General features: G+C 39.8%; 1 protein-coding gene across 1 annotated transcript in view; it reads left to right on the top strand.

The window, feature by feature from the left end:
* The window catches only part of LOC112077819 (probable E3 ubiquitin-protein ligase HERC4), a 36,878-nt gene that overhangs the window by 10,103 nt on the left and 11,474 nt on the right, over positions 1-15,301 (top strand). Inside the window, 8 exon segments of the mRNA XM_070441841.1 lie at positions 10-102; positions 813-1,000; positions 1,095-1,176; positions 1,359-1,525; positions 2,634-2,697; positions 13,898-13,997; positions 14,730-14,957; positions 15,141-15,278. Coding sequence (XP_070297942.1) covers positions 10-102; positions 813-1,000; positions 1,095-1,176; positions 1,359-1,525; positions 2,634-2,697; positions 13,898-13,997; positions 14,730-14,957; positions 15,141-15,278 — 1,060 coding nt within the window.

The following is a 15,301-nucleotide window of genomic DNA, read 5'->3' as shown; positions in this document are numbered from 1 at the left end:
GCACTTTAGGATAACATATTCTGCCTCCTGAAGGACTACCCCTGTATCCTGGACACTGAAGCCAAATGTACAGTGTGGATGTATGCATTTGATCAGATCAAAGTAAGTACCTGCATTTTTTAAAACTACACTGTAAAAAATGACTCTTTTGATCAACCTTTAAAAAAACGCATCATGATGGAACAACAACAACCAAAAAACGAAACCCATGTTTTTTTCTTTGTTATCTTTTACCAGATCTAATGTGTTATATTGTCCTACATTAATTTCACATTTCCACCAACCTCAAAGTGTTTCCTTTCAAATGGTATCAAGAATATGCATATCCTTGCTTTAGGTCCTGAGCTACAGGCACTTAGATTTGGGTATGTCATTTTAGGCGTAAATTGAAAATAGGTCCAATCATTAAGAGTTGAACAAATGACCTGGAATGACATTCACTCTCAGGGATAGCCAAAAATAACAATCTGAAAGCCACGCCCCCAATAGTCCACCCCTCCAACTCATCTGATAGGCTGCCACCGCTACATTGCTCCCACTGCTATGAGGTGTTGAAAGCAATTTAGATGCTTTCATTCAATTAAAAAATCACATTGCTCTGTCAAATTCGTTATGTGATTTCAGACAAATTGAATAGAAAACTTAAGATGAACAACAGTGCCATGCCACTTTTTTACAGTGTATGTTAGACATTATCCAGATTGAAGTTGCTGGGCATAAGGCAAATTGAATTCACTAAAATGTAATATTTTTGCTCTTCTGCCAAAAAGTTTTCTCTAATATTCACATACCTTTTAATAATCGTATCCAAGGATTGTCATGAGGACATCGAATACGGTTGGCTTTGTGACAAAACCGTCAAGGTGGACCGGGGAACACTTCTGGATGATACCTTTCAGCAACTGCGAAAAATGACTTGCCACATGGTGGCTTTAAAGGTAGTGTTGTGCTTTTCTGTATTTTGGAGAATGTGTAGCTTTCTGTGTGACTATTTAGATTAGTCATCTCAAGTGCTCTAAACTGTTTTTGTCTCCAGGTAAGTTTCAAGCAGAGAATGGTGTGGATGAAGGTGGTGTTTCACTGGAATTCTTCAGCCTCCTGGGGAGGGAACTTCTCACAATGGAACCAAAGACACTGGAGGTTTACGAGTCTGGACTAGCGTGGTTCACAACAGATGTACGTTCCATATTCAGTTCCATATTGTTCCCAGATTTAACTCAATATTTCCCCACAATTTTATTTACTAACTTAGAAATATCCATTCTTAGAAATGCCAATTATGGTACTGTTATTATACTATTAAATATTTGTAATATTTAACGGGTTGTGGCATTGTATTTATTTATTTTTATCCATAGGACGGCGGTGTCACTGATGAATTCTACTTACTTGGGCTACTCTGTGGGAAGGCCCTGTTTAATCAGTGTGTTCTGAACCTCTGCTTCCCTCTGGCTCTCTTCAAGAAGCTTCTGGGTCTGACTACAACATTGGATGACCTTAAAGAGCTGTCTCCAACTGAAGCAAGGTACAATTATTCTGCTGAAAAAGAAGGGGGGTCCATAATGTATGTTCATCTCTTCAACTGCTGCTACAGTACAGTGTAAAAGTAGAAAGTCTCAAAACACCATGATTGTGTAATGAAACCAGGAAAAGTAGTGCACCTATAGATGAGATCTGGTGTTTTGGAGGGGGTTGAATGTAAACCCCATGGAAGTGTTTTGATGCACAGAATGTGTTTAAAAACAGAAATGAAGTACTCTGAAACACTCAAAGTGGTTCTTCAACCTGAATATTTTGTGTTTTAAGAGAGTGTTGTGAAAACACTTTTTAGGGTTTCAATGCATGTAAAAGGAAGCATCAAAACACAAAAACTATGTTTCTCATACAATCACTGGTTCAGAAATGCAAACGGTTTATATCCTAAATATTGATTGATGATAAGGGCCTATGGAGAATTTTTTTATTTTATTATTTTATTATTTTGTCAATGCTTTATTTAGACAGGTTAGAAACAGGAGGGCGTAAGATGGTACATTTCGTTGGAATTTTACCACTCAACTACACAGCCACACTGTAAGAAATTATTCTGTGGGAATTGAAATTGACAAAAAAAAAGACCAACATATACTTTATAAAAATGAATGCAAGTCGTGCCGAGCCCATGTCTTGCGATAACGTACCTGGCCTAGACATGTCACCCCTCTCCCCATCGAAGACCGGGGTTAAATTCCCCGCTCCAACCCTTCAATCTGTTTCTCCCACCTATCTGTATCTCCTCTGTCATTTCATAACCGTCTCAATAAAGTGTAAAAAAAAAAATATATATATATTTTTTTTAAATGTATGCAAGTCGTTTCAAAATTTGTTAATGTCATTTTACTGAAATAATGTATGAATAAATCCAACTTAATATGTTTCTTAAAATGTAGGTATCTTTCATGAGGATAACCAAAACATTTCACGATGATGTTTCAATACTCCCTGCAAAATTAAGGTTTTGTCTCCTTCAAGTTGGGGCAGCTCAGTTGCCACTAGTTTGGGTGTAACAAAGCACATCATTTTAACAGTGTAGATGTTTTACAGATATACTATTATCTCCTCATATCACATTTATGCTGTTTTTTTAAAATTAGCTGCTTGCAGTATGTGTTGGATGAAGATGAGGAGGTTGTTGAAGCGCTGGATTTGGTTTTCATGGTAAGAGAAATTGATACCTTTAGCTGTTTTTTGGTAGCCTACACAGGTAATCCCAGCTGATGCAGTACTAATCTTTATTGTCTTTTGAAGGACAAAGGGCAAGAAGTGATACCGAATGGGAGGAGGTCCAGTTACCATGGTCAACAGGTATATTTGATGAGAGTAAACTTATCAATTTTATGAATCTCTTGAATTAACTAAATGATTCCACAGATGTGTTCTATACTCATAAACAAACATTGGTTTGCCATATATCATTCACAGGAAGAAATATGTTGACTTGTACGTTGACATGAGCTCAACAGTCGGTGCAGATTCAGTTTTGCAGACTTTGAGAAAGGCTTCCACGTAGGTTGCCCTATACAGACATGGAGGATGTTTCTACCTGAGGAGCTGATGACACTTCTACAAGGAGATGACAACTACGAGTGGGACAAGTTGAGAGAGGTAAATTCTACCTGTTTAGATTATGTAATAAGAGTACATAAATCACTATAATTTGACATGTATGGTAGCCTATATAGCAGCTCTGTAGTCAGAGTACCAGACTTTTTAGCTAACATTCCACTCCAAATGACATGAGTGGCAAGGAGTAGAATGTAATAGCTGAACAGAGACAGTAACCAGGCTAGCAGCTCTTATGCTCCCGTGGTTAAATCTGGTCCCATCCTTGTGGGCTATACAGTCTATGGCTATAATACAGTCATGGACTACTGTACATGCAGTTGTTTCGTTATGTTTTTCTCTGCCACTAACAGAATGCCGAGTATCAAGGATATAGGCCACAGATGACATCATCCAGAACTTCTGGAGTGTTTTCACAGAGTTCTCAGAGGAGCAAAAGAAGAAGTTCCTAAGTGAGTTAACACAATTATGTTAACTAACTTCAATGGAGCAATCTGCAGTTGCTACATCCATTTTTGGACTTACAAATGAATGTACCCATTGATCCTTGGAAGATATTACAGTTGAAGTCAGAAGTTTACATACACCTTAGCCCATACATTTAAACTAATTTATTCACAATTCCTGACATTTAATCCTAGTAAAAATTCCCTGTCTTAAAACCCACAAGAATTGTGATACAGTGAATTATAAGTGAAATAATCTGTCTGCAAACAATTGTTGGAAAAATTACTTATGTCATGCACAACTAGATGTCTAACTGACTTGCACCCATTCCTCCTGACAGAGCTGGTGTAACTGAGTCAGGTTTGTAGGCCTCCTTGCTCACACACGCCTTTTCAGTTCTGCCCACAAGTTTTCTATAGGATTGAGGTCAGGGCTTTGTGATTGCCACTCCAATACATTGACTTTGTTTTCCTTCAGCCATTTTGCCACAACTTTGGAAGTATGCTTGGGGTCATTATCCATTTGGAAGACCCATTTGCGACCAAGCTTTAACTTCCTGGCTGATGTCTTGAGATGTTGCTTCAATATATCCCCATAATGTTCCTTCCTCATGAAGCCATCTATTTTGTGACGTGCACCAGTCCCTCCTGCAGCAAAGCACCCCCACAACATGATGCTGCCACCCCGTACTTCACGGTTGGGATGGTGTTCTTTGGCTTGCAAGTCTCCCCCTTTTTCCTCCAAACATAACGATGGTCATTATGTCCAAACAGTTCTGTTTTTGTTTCATCAGACCAGAGGACATTTCTCCAAAAAGTAATATTTGTCCCCATGTGCAGTTGCAAACCATAGTCTGGCTTTTTTATGGCTGATTTGGAACAGTGGCTTCTTCCTTGCTGAGCGGCCTTTCAGGTTATGTCGTTATAGGACTAGTTTTACTGTGGATATAGATACTTTTGTACCTGTTTTCTCCAGCATCTTCACAAGGCCCTATGCTGATGTTCTGGGATTGATTTGCACTTGTCGCACCAAAGTATGTTCATCTCTAGGAGACAGAACGCGTCTTCTTCCTGAGCGGTATGACGGCTGCGTGGTCCCATGGTGTTTATACTTGCGTACTATTGTTTGTACAGATGAACGTGGTACCTTCAGGCATTTGGAAATTGCTCCCAAGGATGAACCAGACTTGTGGAGGTCTACATTTTTTTTTCTGAGGTCTTGGCTGATTTCTTTTGATTTTCCTATGATGTCAAGGAAAGAGACACTGAGTTTGAAGGTAGGCCTTGAAATACATCCACAGGTACACCTCCAATTGACTCAAATGATGTCAATTAGCCTATCATAAGCTTCTAAAGCCATGACATCATTTTCTGGAATTTTCAAAACTTCTGACCCACAGGAATTGTGATACAGTGAATTATAAGTGAAATAATCTGTCTGCAAACAATTGTTGGAAAAATTACTTATGTCATGCACAAACTAGATGTCCTAACTGACTTGCAACAACTATAGTTTAACAAGAAATTTGTGGAGTGGTTGAGAAATGAGTTTTAATGACTAAGTGTATGTTAACTTCCGACTTCAACTGTACCTTATTAGTTCCTCATTGGCGTACCCCATCAGAACCCAAAATATAAGCTTGTTTTTCTCCAATGTTTGTAAACAAAGTAAAGGTWRACAAACACTTTTATAGACTCAAAACATGGTTAAAACTATTTTGGATGGTCAGTCCTTTCATCCATAGCTCTGTCTATGAATTTGAGGGTGGTTAAATTTCTCCCATCCTTCAGCTTTATACTGACACATTGGCGGAGAGGATGCTTTGTTATTGTTTCAACTGCTGATTGCCCCTTTAAGTAAATCATTGTAGCACTCCACAAATGCTTGGTCAGTTTATCATTCTTCCCCTCTCATTTCTAACTTCTAGCTTTTCTGACTGGAACGGACAGACTGCCCAGAGGTCGAAGTCTCTCCAAACTGCAGATGCAAATCACGTCCTTGGGCAGCACTGACGCTGATGAATATTATCCGAAAGCACAAACGTGCTCTGTGACATTATGCCTCCCTAACTACAGCAGTATCGACACACTACAGGAAAGCTTCTCCATGCTATCACCCACTGTGATGTGTTTGGAGATGCTTGAAATGGGAAGCATGTTACTAGTAGCCTAGCAGTTGTTTTTATCTACGTCTGTCAATATTATGATTTTATTTAGTCAATGAAACACATTCAGAGCTAACAACTGAACGTATTCAGACATTAAGAGCAGTCTTTATAAATGTAAACTTTCATAAACGCTTAATGTTTTTTCCAGTGAAACCACTGTTAATATAAACATCTACGCCTCCTCCGGACCCCTCGTAGCCTAATGTGCTGTTGATTGGCCAAATAATTATGAACTAAATGAATGAAAGCCATTCATACTTTAATGATCAAACAGTGGAGTAAATTGAGAGCTCTTTATCTCTTTACAGATTGGCTATGGGTATGAATTCTTAGGAACCCTCTTTCGGAAATGTTTGAATTTTAGCTAACCTTAACCCTTTTTCTAACCTTAACCTAATTCTCCTAATCTGCTACATTAATTATCCTACTTTGCTGTGTAAATTCTCCTAATCTCCTACGAAAGATAAATTCTGTCAATTTTGACATAAACTGTAGGATATTCCATCTTGACAAAAAAAAACTTTTCCTGGTAGCGAAGGTCGAAGATTCTGGCATGTGTGTAATTCTCTACTTTACGCACAGTCTCTGCTACAGTTTGGCTGCCCAGAGAACGGATACTCAGGTGAATGGTGCTTGTTTAGTAAACTTAGATCAGAGCTGAATCAATGTATGCAAGATCACATATGATAGTATTCTACGTAACAGAATCAAATATAATAGTCACGGCCGTAGCTTCATAAAGGACAAATTAAATAAGATCAGCTTTAATATTGCAGATAGATTGTGGCTTCTATCAATGTAGTTGTCTGCATCATTTCCAATCCACCATATATTTTGGGGGTAAATACAGTAATATATATATATTTTTCTTTTATCTCTAACCGTACCACCCCTCCCCTAATTGGAGTAAACTAATGGACAACAACACGTTGGCTTCTACTTCCAGTTTATACATACAATATACATTTTATGGAAACAGTATATTTTACATTAGTTATCTTTTGTTTGTTTTTAGTCCCATCCTTCAGCTACCCTCATCCCATCCTATCTATCTCTGAAGACCACCCAGTTGGATTTCTATTTGCCATATATTTTTTTTAAACTGTGGCTGTGTAGGGCCTGAACTTATTGTTGAGAGTTAGAATAGTAGAATACATATTGTGCAATTTGGCAGTTTTCCTCTTGTTATATGTCACTCAATTAGCCCATGTTAATTCATATTTTACAGATTGGTACATTAGCTATCTAAACTTGTACATTTTAGAGAGACACTCTTATCCAGAGCCATTAGAGTTAATTAACTTGCTTAAGGCACATCAGCAGAGATTTTTTTTTACCTAGTCGGCTCGGGGATTCAAACCACCATCCTTTCGGTTACCGGCTCAATGTTCTTAGCAGCTAGGCTACCTGCTACCATGTAGTAATCATGGCCAAATTACTGACCAGGCACACATTGTTTTGGTTAGTTGCTCTCACTCAGATATCATGTTAACATGACATAAGTCATGGTAAAATGTGTAGAATTGCAGGAAATTAGCTGTGAAACTGCGAAAAAATACAAGTTCTGTAAAGCAAATGTATTTGTTTACCTTTTGTTAATAAAATRCTTTTTCTGYTTACAGATTCCTYTKKWWWWWWTYMAWTWWWRKTKTTAATCCTCCCAGTGCTGAGTTGATGTGTAGTGGCTAATTGTATAGCTAATAGGCTCTGTRTTTGTAGATTGACTGAGGTGAATGACGCTACAGCAACAAACGTGATAACRGCTGGGGGTMATTTTTGCTTGTTTTTGCTTTTTTCCAARTAGCATTTTWGAGTTTTTAAATGGTATAGAAATGCAGTATAGAACGTCTATGGTGTGTTTGCGTCCACATGCCCACCTCCGTCCCCCATAATGTTCCCTTACTTGGCAACTTGTTCCYAATCATCACGTCTCCCACCTTCATCATCGCCTGGCTGTAGGGTCTCATGTAGGGGTCCACGCTCAGGAACACAGCCTCCAACRGTGGGTGTATTCATTAGTGAACACTGTACCAAAACGTTTTGCAACGGAAAACATTTTTGCAACAAAAATGTGTAATTTGTTCTAAGGTGTATTCATTAGTGCACACCGTTTTGCCAAGAATAGACATTCTGATTAGTCCCTCCCCGTTTCGGTGCAGATAAACTGTTTCTAATACAAATGTATTAATCACAGGTTATCAAGTCATTTCACATAACATGGAACGTGTTGGAATTGCAAAAGGAATGTGTTCATTTTGTGTGAAATTTCAGTAGGTCTAGTGCATGTATCCAAGACAATTTCCCCCTCAGGGACATTAAAGGGCAATTACGCTCATTTTCAACTTCATATTCATTATCTCCAGCACCAATCTAGTGTCTACATATGTGAAACAGTGCTCTTCTATGATCCGTGGTTGAAAAGATAAGAAGGTCCTAAAAAATGCATCTCTGTGACATCACGGGGTAGGATTCAAAGTTGAAGAAACGTTGATTTTTTAAAACCTGCAATGTGGTTCTACCCAGAGGGAAGGTATTATCTTGCTCCCCACATCACTGCGAATCTCAGTGTTGGAAAACCACTGTTTTAAAAACTGTTGATGTTATCGGGTAGAACTTTTTTATGTTATCTATATTTTTTAACAAAACATAGAAATGCACCGTTTCCACATATGTACACACTGGTATTGTGCTGCAGATAATGAAAATAAGGTTGAAAAGTGGTGGAATTGCCCTATAAAGTCTATCCTATCCCCACCTGTCCATCCCTGGGATGCAGCAGCATCTCCTCCCTCAGCTGGAAGTCACTAGCCTTGGGGAAACCCTGGAAGTGCTGGCGGAACGTCCAGGCCTTGGACACGGTACTGTGCTCCTCTAGTCTAAAGCAGTGGATCTGTAGAGACTGGCTGGAGGGAAGAGGAGGAGGAGACAGGGGTTTGAGTGCATGAGAGGGACAGGGGTTTGAGTGCATGAGAGGGACAGAGAGAGACATAGAACATGTGTTGTGTCTCTAGGATGGAAATCACATTGTAAATATTTGCATTCCTCTGTGCACATCCAAATAAATCTTATCACAGCTGTACAGCTATGTTACACAGGGCAGGTCATGAAAACTATTGTTTGCCGCTATGGTTACTCACGGGGTCATGAAAAACTATGTGATAGACATGTAAACAGGGCCCCTAGCCCACACCCCCCCCATGTAAAAGAGGAGATAATTATCAGGTCACCGCCCCGCACCCCGCAACCAACGCCCAAAAAAATGATAAACATACAAAAACAGGAAGAAGGGGGGGGATGAGCGGCTGGTGATGTTCGTCGTGGTACCTTGGTGGGTCTGGGAACAGGGAGGAAAAGGATTAATTTTCTGGGGTGAACATAGGGTCATAAATGTAATTCTTAAAACCTTTTTCTATCGGGTTAAGGAAATGGATTATCTAGCAAATCCTTTTAAGCCCTTCTTTTTCCCTAAGCCTTTAAACCTAATTTCTCTTCCATTTTCCAATTTTTTGGCTCTTACCCATATCATTATCTCCTTATTTTCATTATTTTTGGTGTTGGCTTAATTACTTTTTTCTTCGTGTGCGTGGAAGAATTTTCTTTTTTTCCTTAACGAAATCTTGTTTGTTTCCATTTTCCTGGAACATAATAAAATGAATCCCATCCTTGCATAATATAAAAACAACCTTTTTCCTGATGGTAAGTCAAAGAAATTTTCGGGTGGGGCAGGTCAAATGTTGTCAAATATTTTCTACCTCAGGCAAAACTACCTTTCTGTCAGTTGGTGCCCCAAAGGATAAAAAAACCAGGTAACTCAGGTTTTACAATGGTGCTTGTGTGGAAGGTGAATACTTTAGATTCTAAGGGCGGCGTGCAGCATTGAGCAAAATTTTGGACTTATTAAAGTTGTACGTTACAAGAAATCAAATTTAGCTTAAGATGAGCAAACAAAAAAGGAGAGAATAAAGAAAATAAAATGGCAGGGCATCAATAAGTCAAACAGAATGAACAAGAATTTTTATCTAACTCAATGTAGATCGGATTTTTTGCTTGTTCCATCCAAGGTCCCTACCAAATATTTTTTGTGGTATCAAATCCCCAGTTATAGGCGAGATAATTTATCTCGAATTTTTCTTCCGAACCTCATATTCCTGAATAACCACACCATCCCTGCGCCTTGCGTTTTCTTAAATAAATATGACCAGTAATAACCCAAAAGTTCCTACTTTTCCCAGTAAAACACAAAATTAATCATTATTCAAAATTAAAAAAGTATTCTGTCTAAATTGACTTTTGAAACAAACACATGACGAACATAAAATATAGTAGTAAATAACAGGGAGGACACGGACTGAACAAAGATAAATAAAAAATATTATTTTTTTTGGTCCCGCCACCCCCCCCCGAAGCAATCGTATAAAAAAAAATGATTATAGTACAAAAAGAAAAGACGAGTGATTGGTACGATAAATATCAAACAAAAAAAAAGCGGCAAACTATCACTGCTAAGCTCAAAAACCAACCATACTCAAAAAATGATACATGCTGAAAATAACCTGATAGGTGAGGACTAGTAACCGAAAGGTTGCAGTTCGAATCCCCGAGCTGACAAGGTAAAAATCTGTCGTTCAGCACCCCAAACAAGGCAGTTAACACTCTGTTCCTAGGCCGTCATTGAAAAATAAGAGTTTGTTCTTAACTGACTTGCCTAGTTAATAAAGGTAAAAAAAAAAGTATTGTTGATAGTTAGAATACATAACGTGCAATTTTGAAACTTGGTGTTCATTGGCAGTTTCCTCTTGTTAATTGGCTGGGGTCATTTTTTCTTTTTTCCAAATAGCATTTTTGTTTTAAATCTATAGAAATGCAGATAATGAGCTTCAACTTCAGACCTCACTAAAATTCAGACCCTGGCTATGTCCTTAATACCATAGTAGGATTATAATGTTACTGTAAGACAAAAAAACCAAATCGGAGTCTTTAGCTTTGGGGAAGAGGGTTTCAGGTGGGTGGAATGGCTGGCAGTTCTCCCTTTACCACATCTACACCTGGCTATCAGCAGAGCCTTGTCTGGCAGGAAACAGTTCATCAGCCTCATTACTGCCTTAAAAAACATAGCTGATATGACTGACTTGCTAAACAAATGTGGTTCTACTGACACATTGAGATGTACAAACTATGGTATAAGGGAACGACGAGCGGATAAGAGGCAATCCGAGCTAGGCGGACGTAGTCAATATAACTATTTGTTCAGCACTTTTGAAATGTACATGACATAATTCAAAACATGGGCCATTCTTACAGTATTCCCCCTGTACACCAAGTCAGAACCGTAGGATAAATAAAGGGGGCATATAAGCAGACCATGAAAGCTCTTACAATATTTGATGATTACATTTCTCTTAAACAAGCTATAGGCTACATGTGTGCACCATCAAGTCAGAACAGTAGGCTAAGTTCTGAGGAGGAAAGGGACCAAATTATTAGTGTGAGGATGGGCTACTAACATCTTACTGCACAACATACACTTAGTATTACTTCTTGCTACAGATTATATCTCCCGGCATATTACATAATTTATGCAGCAACATACAAGACATTTTTGGATTCACCTTGCTGTGCTGTGCTCACTTGAAAGGAAGGTGGCACGGCTGTCCTTCTTGTGGGCTCTAGAAAGAGGCCAGAGTTCCACCATTGGAATTCAAGATGGATGACCTTTCAAATTATTTTCCTTATTTTCTCAGTCGTAGCTAGTTTTTTTCAGAGTTCCCAGCTGTCTTGAACTCACTGAAGTCTGAGATTTCCAGTTCCGGGTTTCCAGTTGTTTTGAATGCGGCAGAAGTCATGCTGGATATCGGCTATGAAAAGCCAACTGACATTTATTCCTGTTATTTATTTGACCATGCTTGTTCATTTATGAACATTTTGAACATCTTGGCCATGTTCTGTTATAATCTCCACCCGGCCACAGCCAGAAGAGACTGGCCACCCCTCATAGCCTGGTTCCTCTCTAGGTTTCTTTCCTAGGTTTTGGCCTTCTAGGGAGTTTTTCCTAGCCACCGTGCTTCTACACCTGCATTGCTTGCTGTTTGGGTTTTAGGCTGGGTTTCTGTACAGCACTTCGAGATATTAGCTGATGTACGAAGGGCTATATAAAATAAACTTGGATTGATTGATTGATTGATGGATTGACAGCATGGCCAATGTCTTCAAGCTTTACCAATTGGATATCACGAATTGGGTGAGAAAAATGGAGAAATAAGAAATACAATTTAAAAAAAGGTTCACATGCAACGCCATGGGCCAGAAGTTACGTCTTGTCTCATCGCTGCAACTCCCCTACGGACTCTGCGAGCCAAGCTGCACTGGTTCTTGACACACTGCTCGCTTAACCCGGAACCACCGCACCAATGTGTCAGATGAAACACAGTTGAACTGACGACTGAGTCAGCTTGCAGGCGTCCGACCTGACACAAGAGTGTGCTAGAGCACGATGAGACAAGGAAATCCCGGTCAGCCAAACCCTCTCTTAACCCTCCCCTAACCCAGACTACACTGGGCCAATTGTGTGCTGTCCCATGGTCTCCCAGTCACGGCGCGCTGTGACAGCCTGGATCGAACCTGAGGCTGCAGTCGCGCCTCAGCACTCATTGTTGAATTTGTGATTTCCAACTTGTTGTGTAATGTTTATGTCCAATGTGCGATGAGCACTGGTACATTTTATCTATAATTTCTCTTCATTATGACAAGGATTGAAAAGGATTTGCCAGTTGATTGTCGACTTAATTCATATGAGATGACTGCTTGTCTAGCTTGCTAGCTAAGATTTTGAAAGTGTGATGTTGACATCAGTCCAGTTTAGTACGGTAGATAAAACGTGATTTGAAAGTCATTTTATTTTGGCCAAGGATCTTGAGCCTTCTCGGATGGGCACTTCTTATGTAAGTCTATGGCAGCACCTAAGGGGCTTGAAGTTTTGAGCTCTACGTGATGTAGAGCCAATCACAGCGCAACTAGAAACTTACCAATCCCTCAGCTCAATATTTTCCGCTGGCTGCCCCACCACCACAGAAAGCACTGCACCTGCATTTTGGAGCTGCCTTACTCAAGAAAGCTAAAAAGAGACCATGTTTGTATGCGGCTTTATTTACTCAATTATATATTTTTTTTTACATCGTTTGCAAACTGATATGTGACACATACTGATGCCAAAATTCATGCAATTTTTTTATATATATATTTTAAAGCTAAACAGGTGAGCCTCAAAACTGGTGGGATCCAATACATTTTGTACATAAAACAATCTAGCTAATTGATCGCCGATGACTAACGTTACTCACAGCACACATATGCGCGCGCAGGGTGACTGCGCTATATAGTTAATGTACGCCAGGCATCCCTAACCTTCACATCATCATGTTCTGCTGGGGAGACGGTTCGAGGTGACAGTTTGGTCTAAACTTTGAGAATGTGTCTGTTCCGATAGCAGGGAATATATTCTCTGATAAAGTCACAGAAATAGTTTGTGGGAGCAACACCATTTATTTCTCACGGTAGATGCAGGATCCTATCATGCGGGCGCAACTCAAAGGGACAACTTGGCAGACAGGGAACAAATTCAAAACTACCAGGTAAAGACATCAATGAATGCTATCGGAATATGTAGTCCAGAATTGCAGAATAAATGCAGATTATAATCAAGTCTTATGTAGGCTATTTGAAAAAGTGCTACTGGAAAAGTACGTTTTTGATCTGAATGCGTTTTTATTATTTTCATCACTACCCAATATATTTAGTGATATTGTTCATAATGTCAGATTGTATAATGTTTCGTTTCTGCTGAGTTTAACGACAACTTTCAGAAACTGACACCCTCAATAAAACTACACCACAAGGCATTGGTTTGGTTCAGTTTCTTTCTCCCAAAGTAGAGAAACGAAAACGAAAAATCCTATAAATCACACTGGATCGAACTTACGTCATCCTCAAGTGACTCTGGATAAATTGTTGATTAACTCCTTCATGCATTAAATGACATCTTATCAATGTTCTAGCATTTAACCCTTTCCAGGACAAGACCAGGACTTCCAAATAAACGTGTCTAATCAAATCAAATTGTATTGTCACATGCGCCCAATACAACGATGAGACTTGTGATGTGTGCCTGTGTTCTACCCGTTTCAGCCCCAGTGGAGGGTCTGGGGGCAGTGGTCTCTGTGCTTGTGGTCAGGACCACTCTGTAGCTGTGTGCGCTCAGGACAGGTCTACTCCTGGGGGGCAGGGGGTGAGGGACAGCTGGGCATCCCCTACTACTGTCTCCAAAGTCCCCAGGCCAAGGCAAGGAAACCTCAACTTCAACTTGAAATAGATCTTGATAGTTAAATATCATCCATGATTTACATTGTCAAGTAATGAGCCCTCTTGGATCTCACTGATCACTAACAAAGACAATATGTACTAGATGTCTCCTTTTAATTTTTGCACAGACCAGTTCCAATACCTTCGCCCTTGCCGATAACAGTGATACAGGTTGCTTGTGGAAATTTCCATTCTTTGGCCTTGACTAAAGGTATAACATACTGTACCTTTTGACGTAGGCTTACTCACACAGACTACATTCCATCTAAACTATGATAACCACATGCGTCAGTTAGACTACACTTCGAAAAAAGATGCTGTCTTAAACCTAAAAGGGTTATTCAGCAGTCCCCATATGAGAACCCTTTGGAGAACCCTTTTTGGTTCCAGGTAGAACCCTTTTGGGTTCCATGTAGAACCCTTTTTTCAGAGGGTTCTACATGAAAACCAAAAGGGTTCTACCTGGAGCAAAAAAGGGTTCTACCTGGAACCTAAAAGGGTTATCCTGTGAGGACAGCCGAAGAACCCTTTTGGAACTATTTTTTCTAAGCGTGAACATCAAAAGGACAGTGAGATTATATTTATTAGGAAAGAATGTAACTCTGGAATTGTTGTTATGTAATTGTAATGTAATATGTAATTTCTTTGTCTTCTACAGGAGGACAGGTGTTCTCATGGGGTCTGAACAGTCATGGACAGCTGGGACTGGGGAAGGGAGTCCCTCTGCAGCCCATTCCTGCCCTGGTGCGCTCCCTCACTGGAGTCCCAGTGATCCAGGTAGCAGCCGGAGGAACCCACACTCTGGCCCTCACCCTCCCAGGCCTGGTTTACTGCTGTGGGGCGAACAGGGCTGGGCAGCTGGGACTCAACCGTGTGGATGAGAAAGGTACTACCGCACTCTACCTCTCTTCGTACGCTACTTGTATAAAAAGCTAATCAGGCTTATCCACCAGCATTTTCTCATTTGAACTTGGATTCCTTTGTTATAACCACTAAGTCATTTTCCAGATGTATTATAATGAGTGGGAACATTGCATGATGCTTGTATGATGCTTGTTCCCCCTKCCAGGCCGGTTCAACATCTGTGCTGTGCCTGCTCTCAGAGTCTTGGGGGTTTCCTTCATCAGCTGTGGAGAGGCGCATTCTGCTGTTCTCACCAAGGTATCATACTATTACTGTGGAGAGGGACACTGCTGTTCTCACCAAGGTATCATACTATTACTGTGGAGA

Source organism: Salvelinus sp. IW2-2015, unplaced genomic scaffold (genome assembly GCF_002910315.2).
Source record: "Salvelinus sp. IW2-2015 unplaced genomic scaffold, ASM291031v2 Un_scaffold4943, whole genome shotgun sequence".
In the NCBI taxonomy this organism is placed as follows: Eukaryota; Metazoa; Chordata; class Actinopteri; order Salmoniformes; family Salmonidae; genus Salvelinus; species Salvelinus sp. IW2-2015.
Note: the sequence above shows the minus strand (reverse complement) of the source record. Positions and strands in the feature narration are given on the sequence as shown.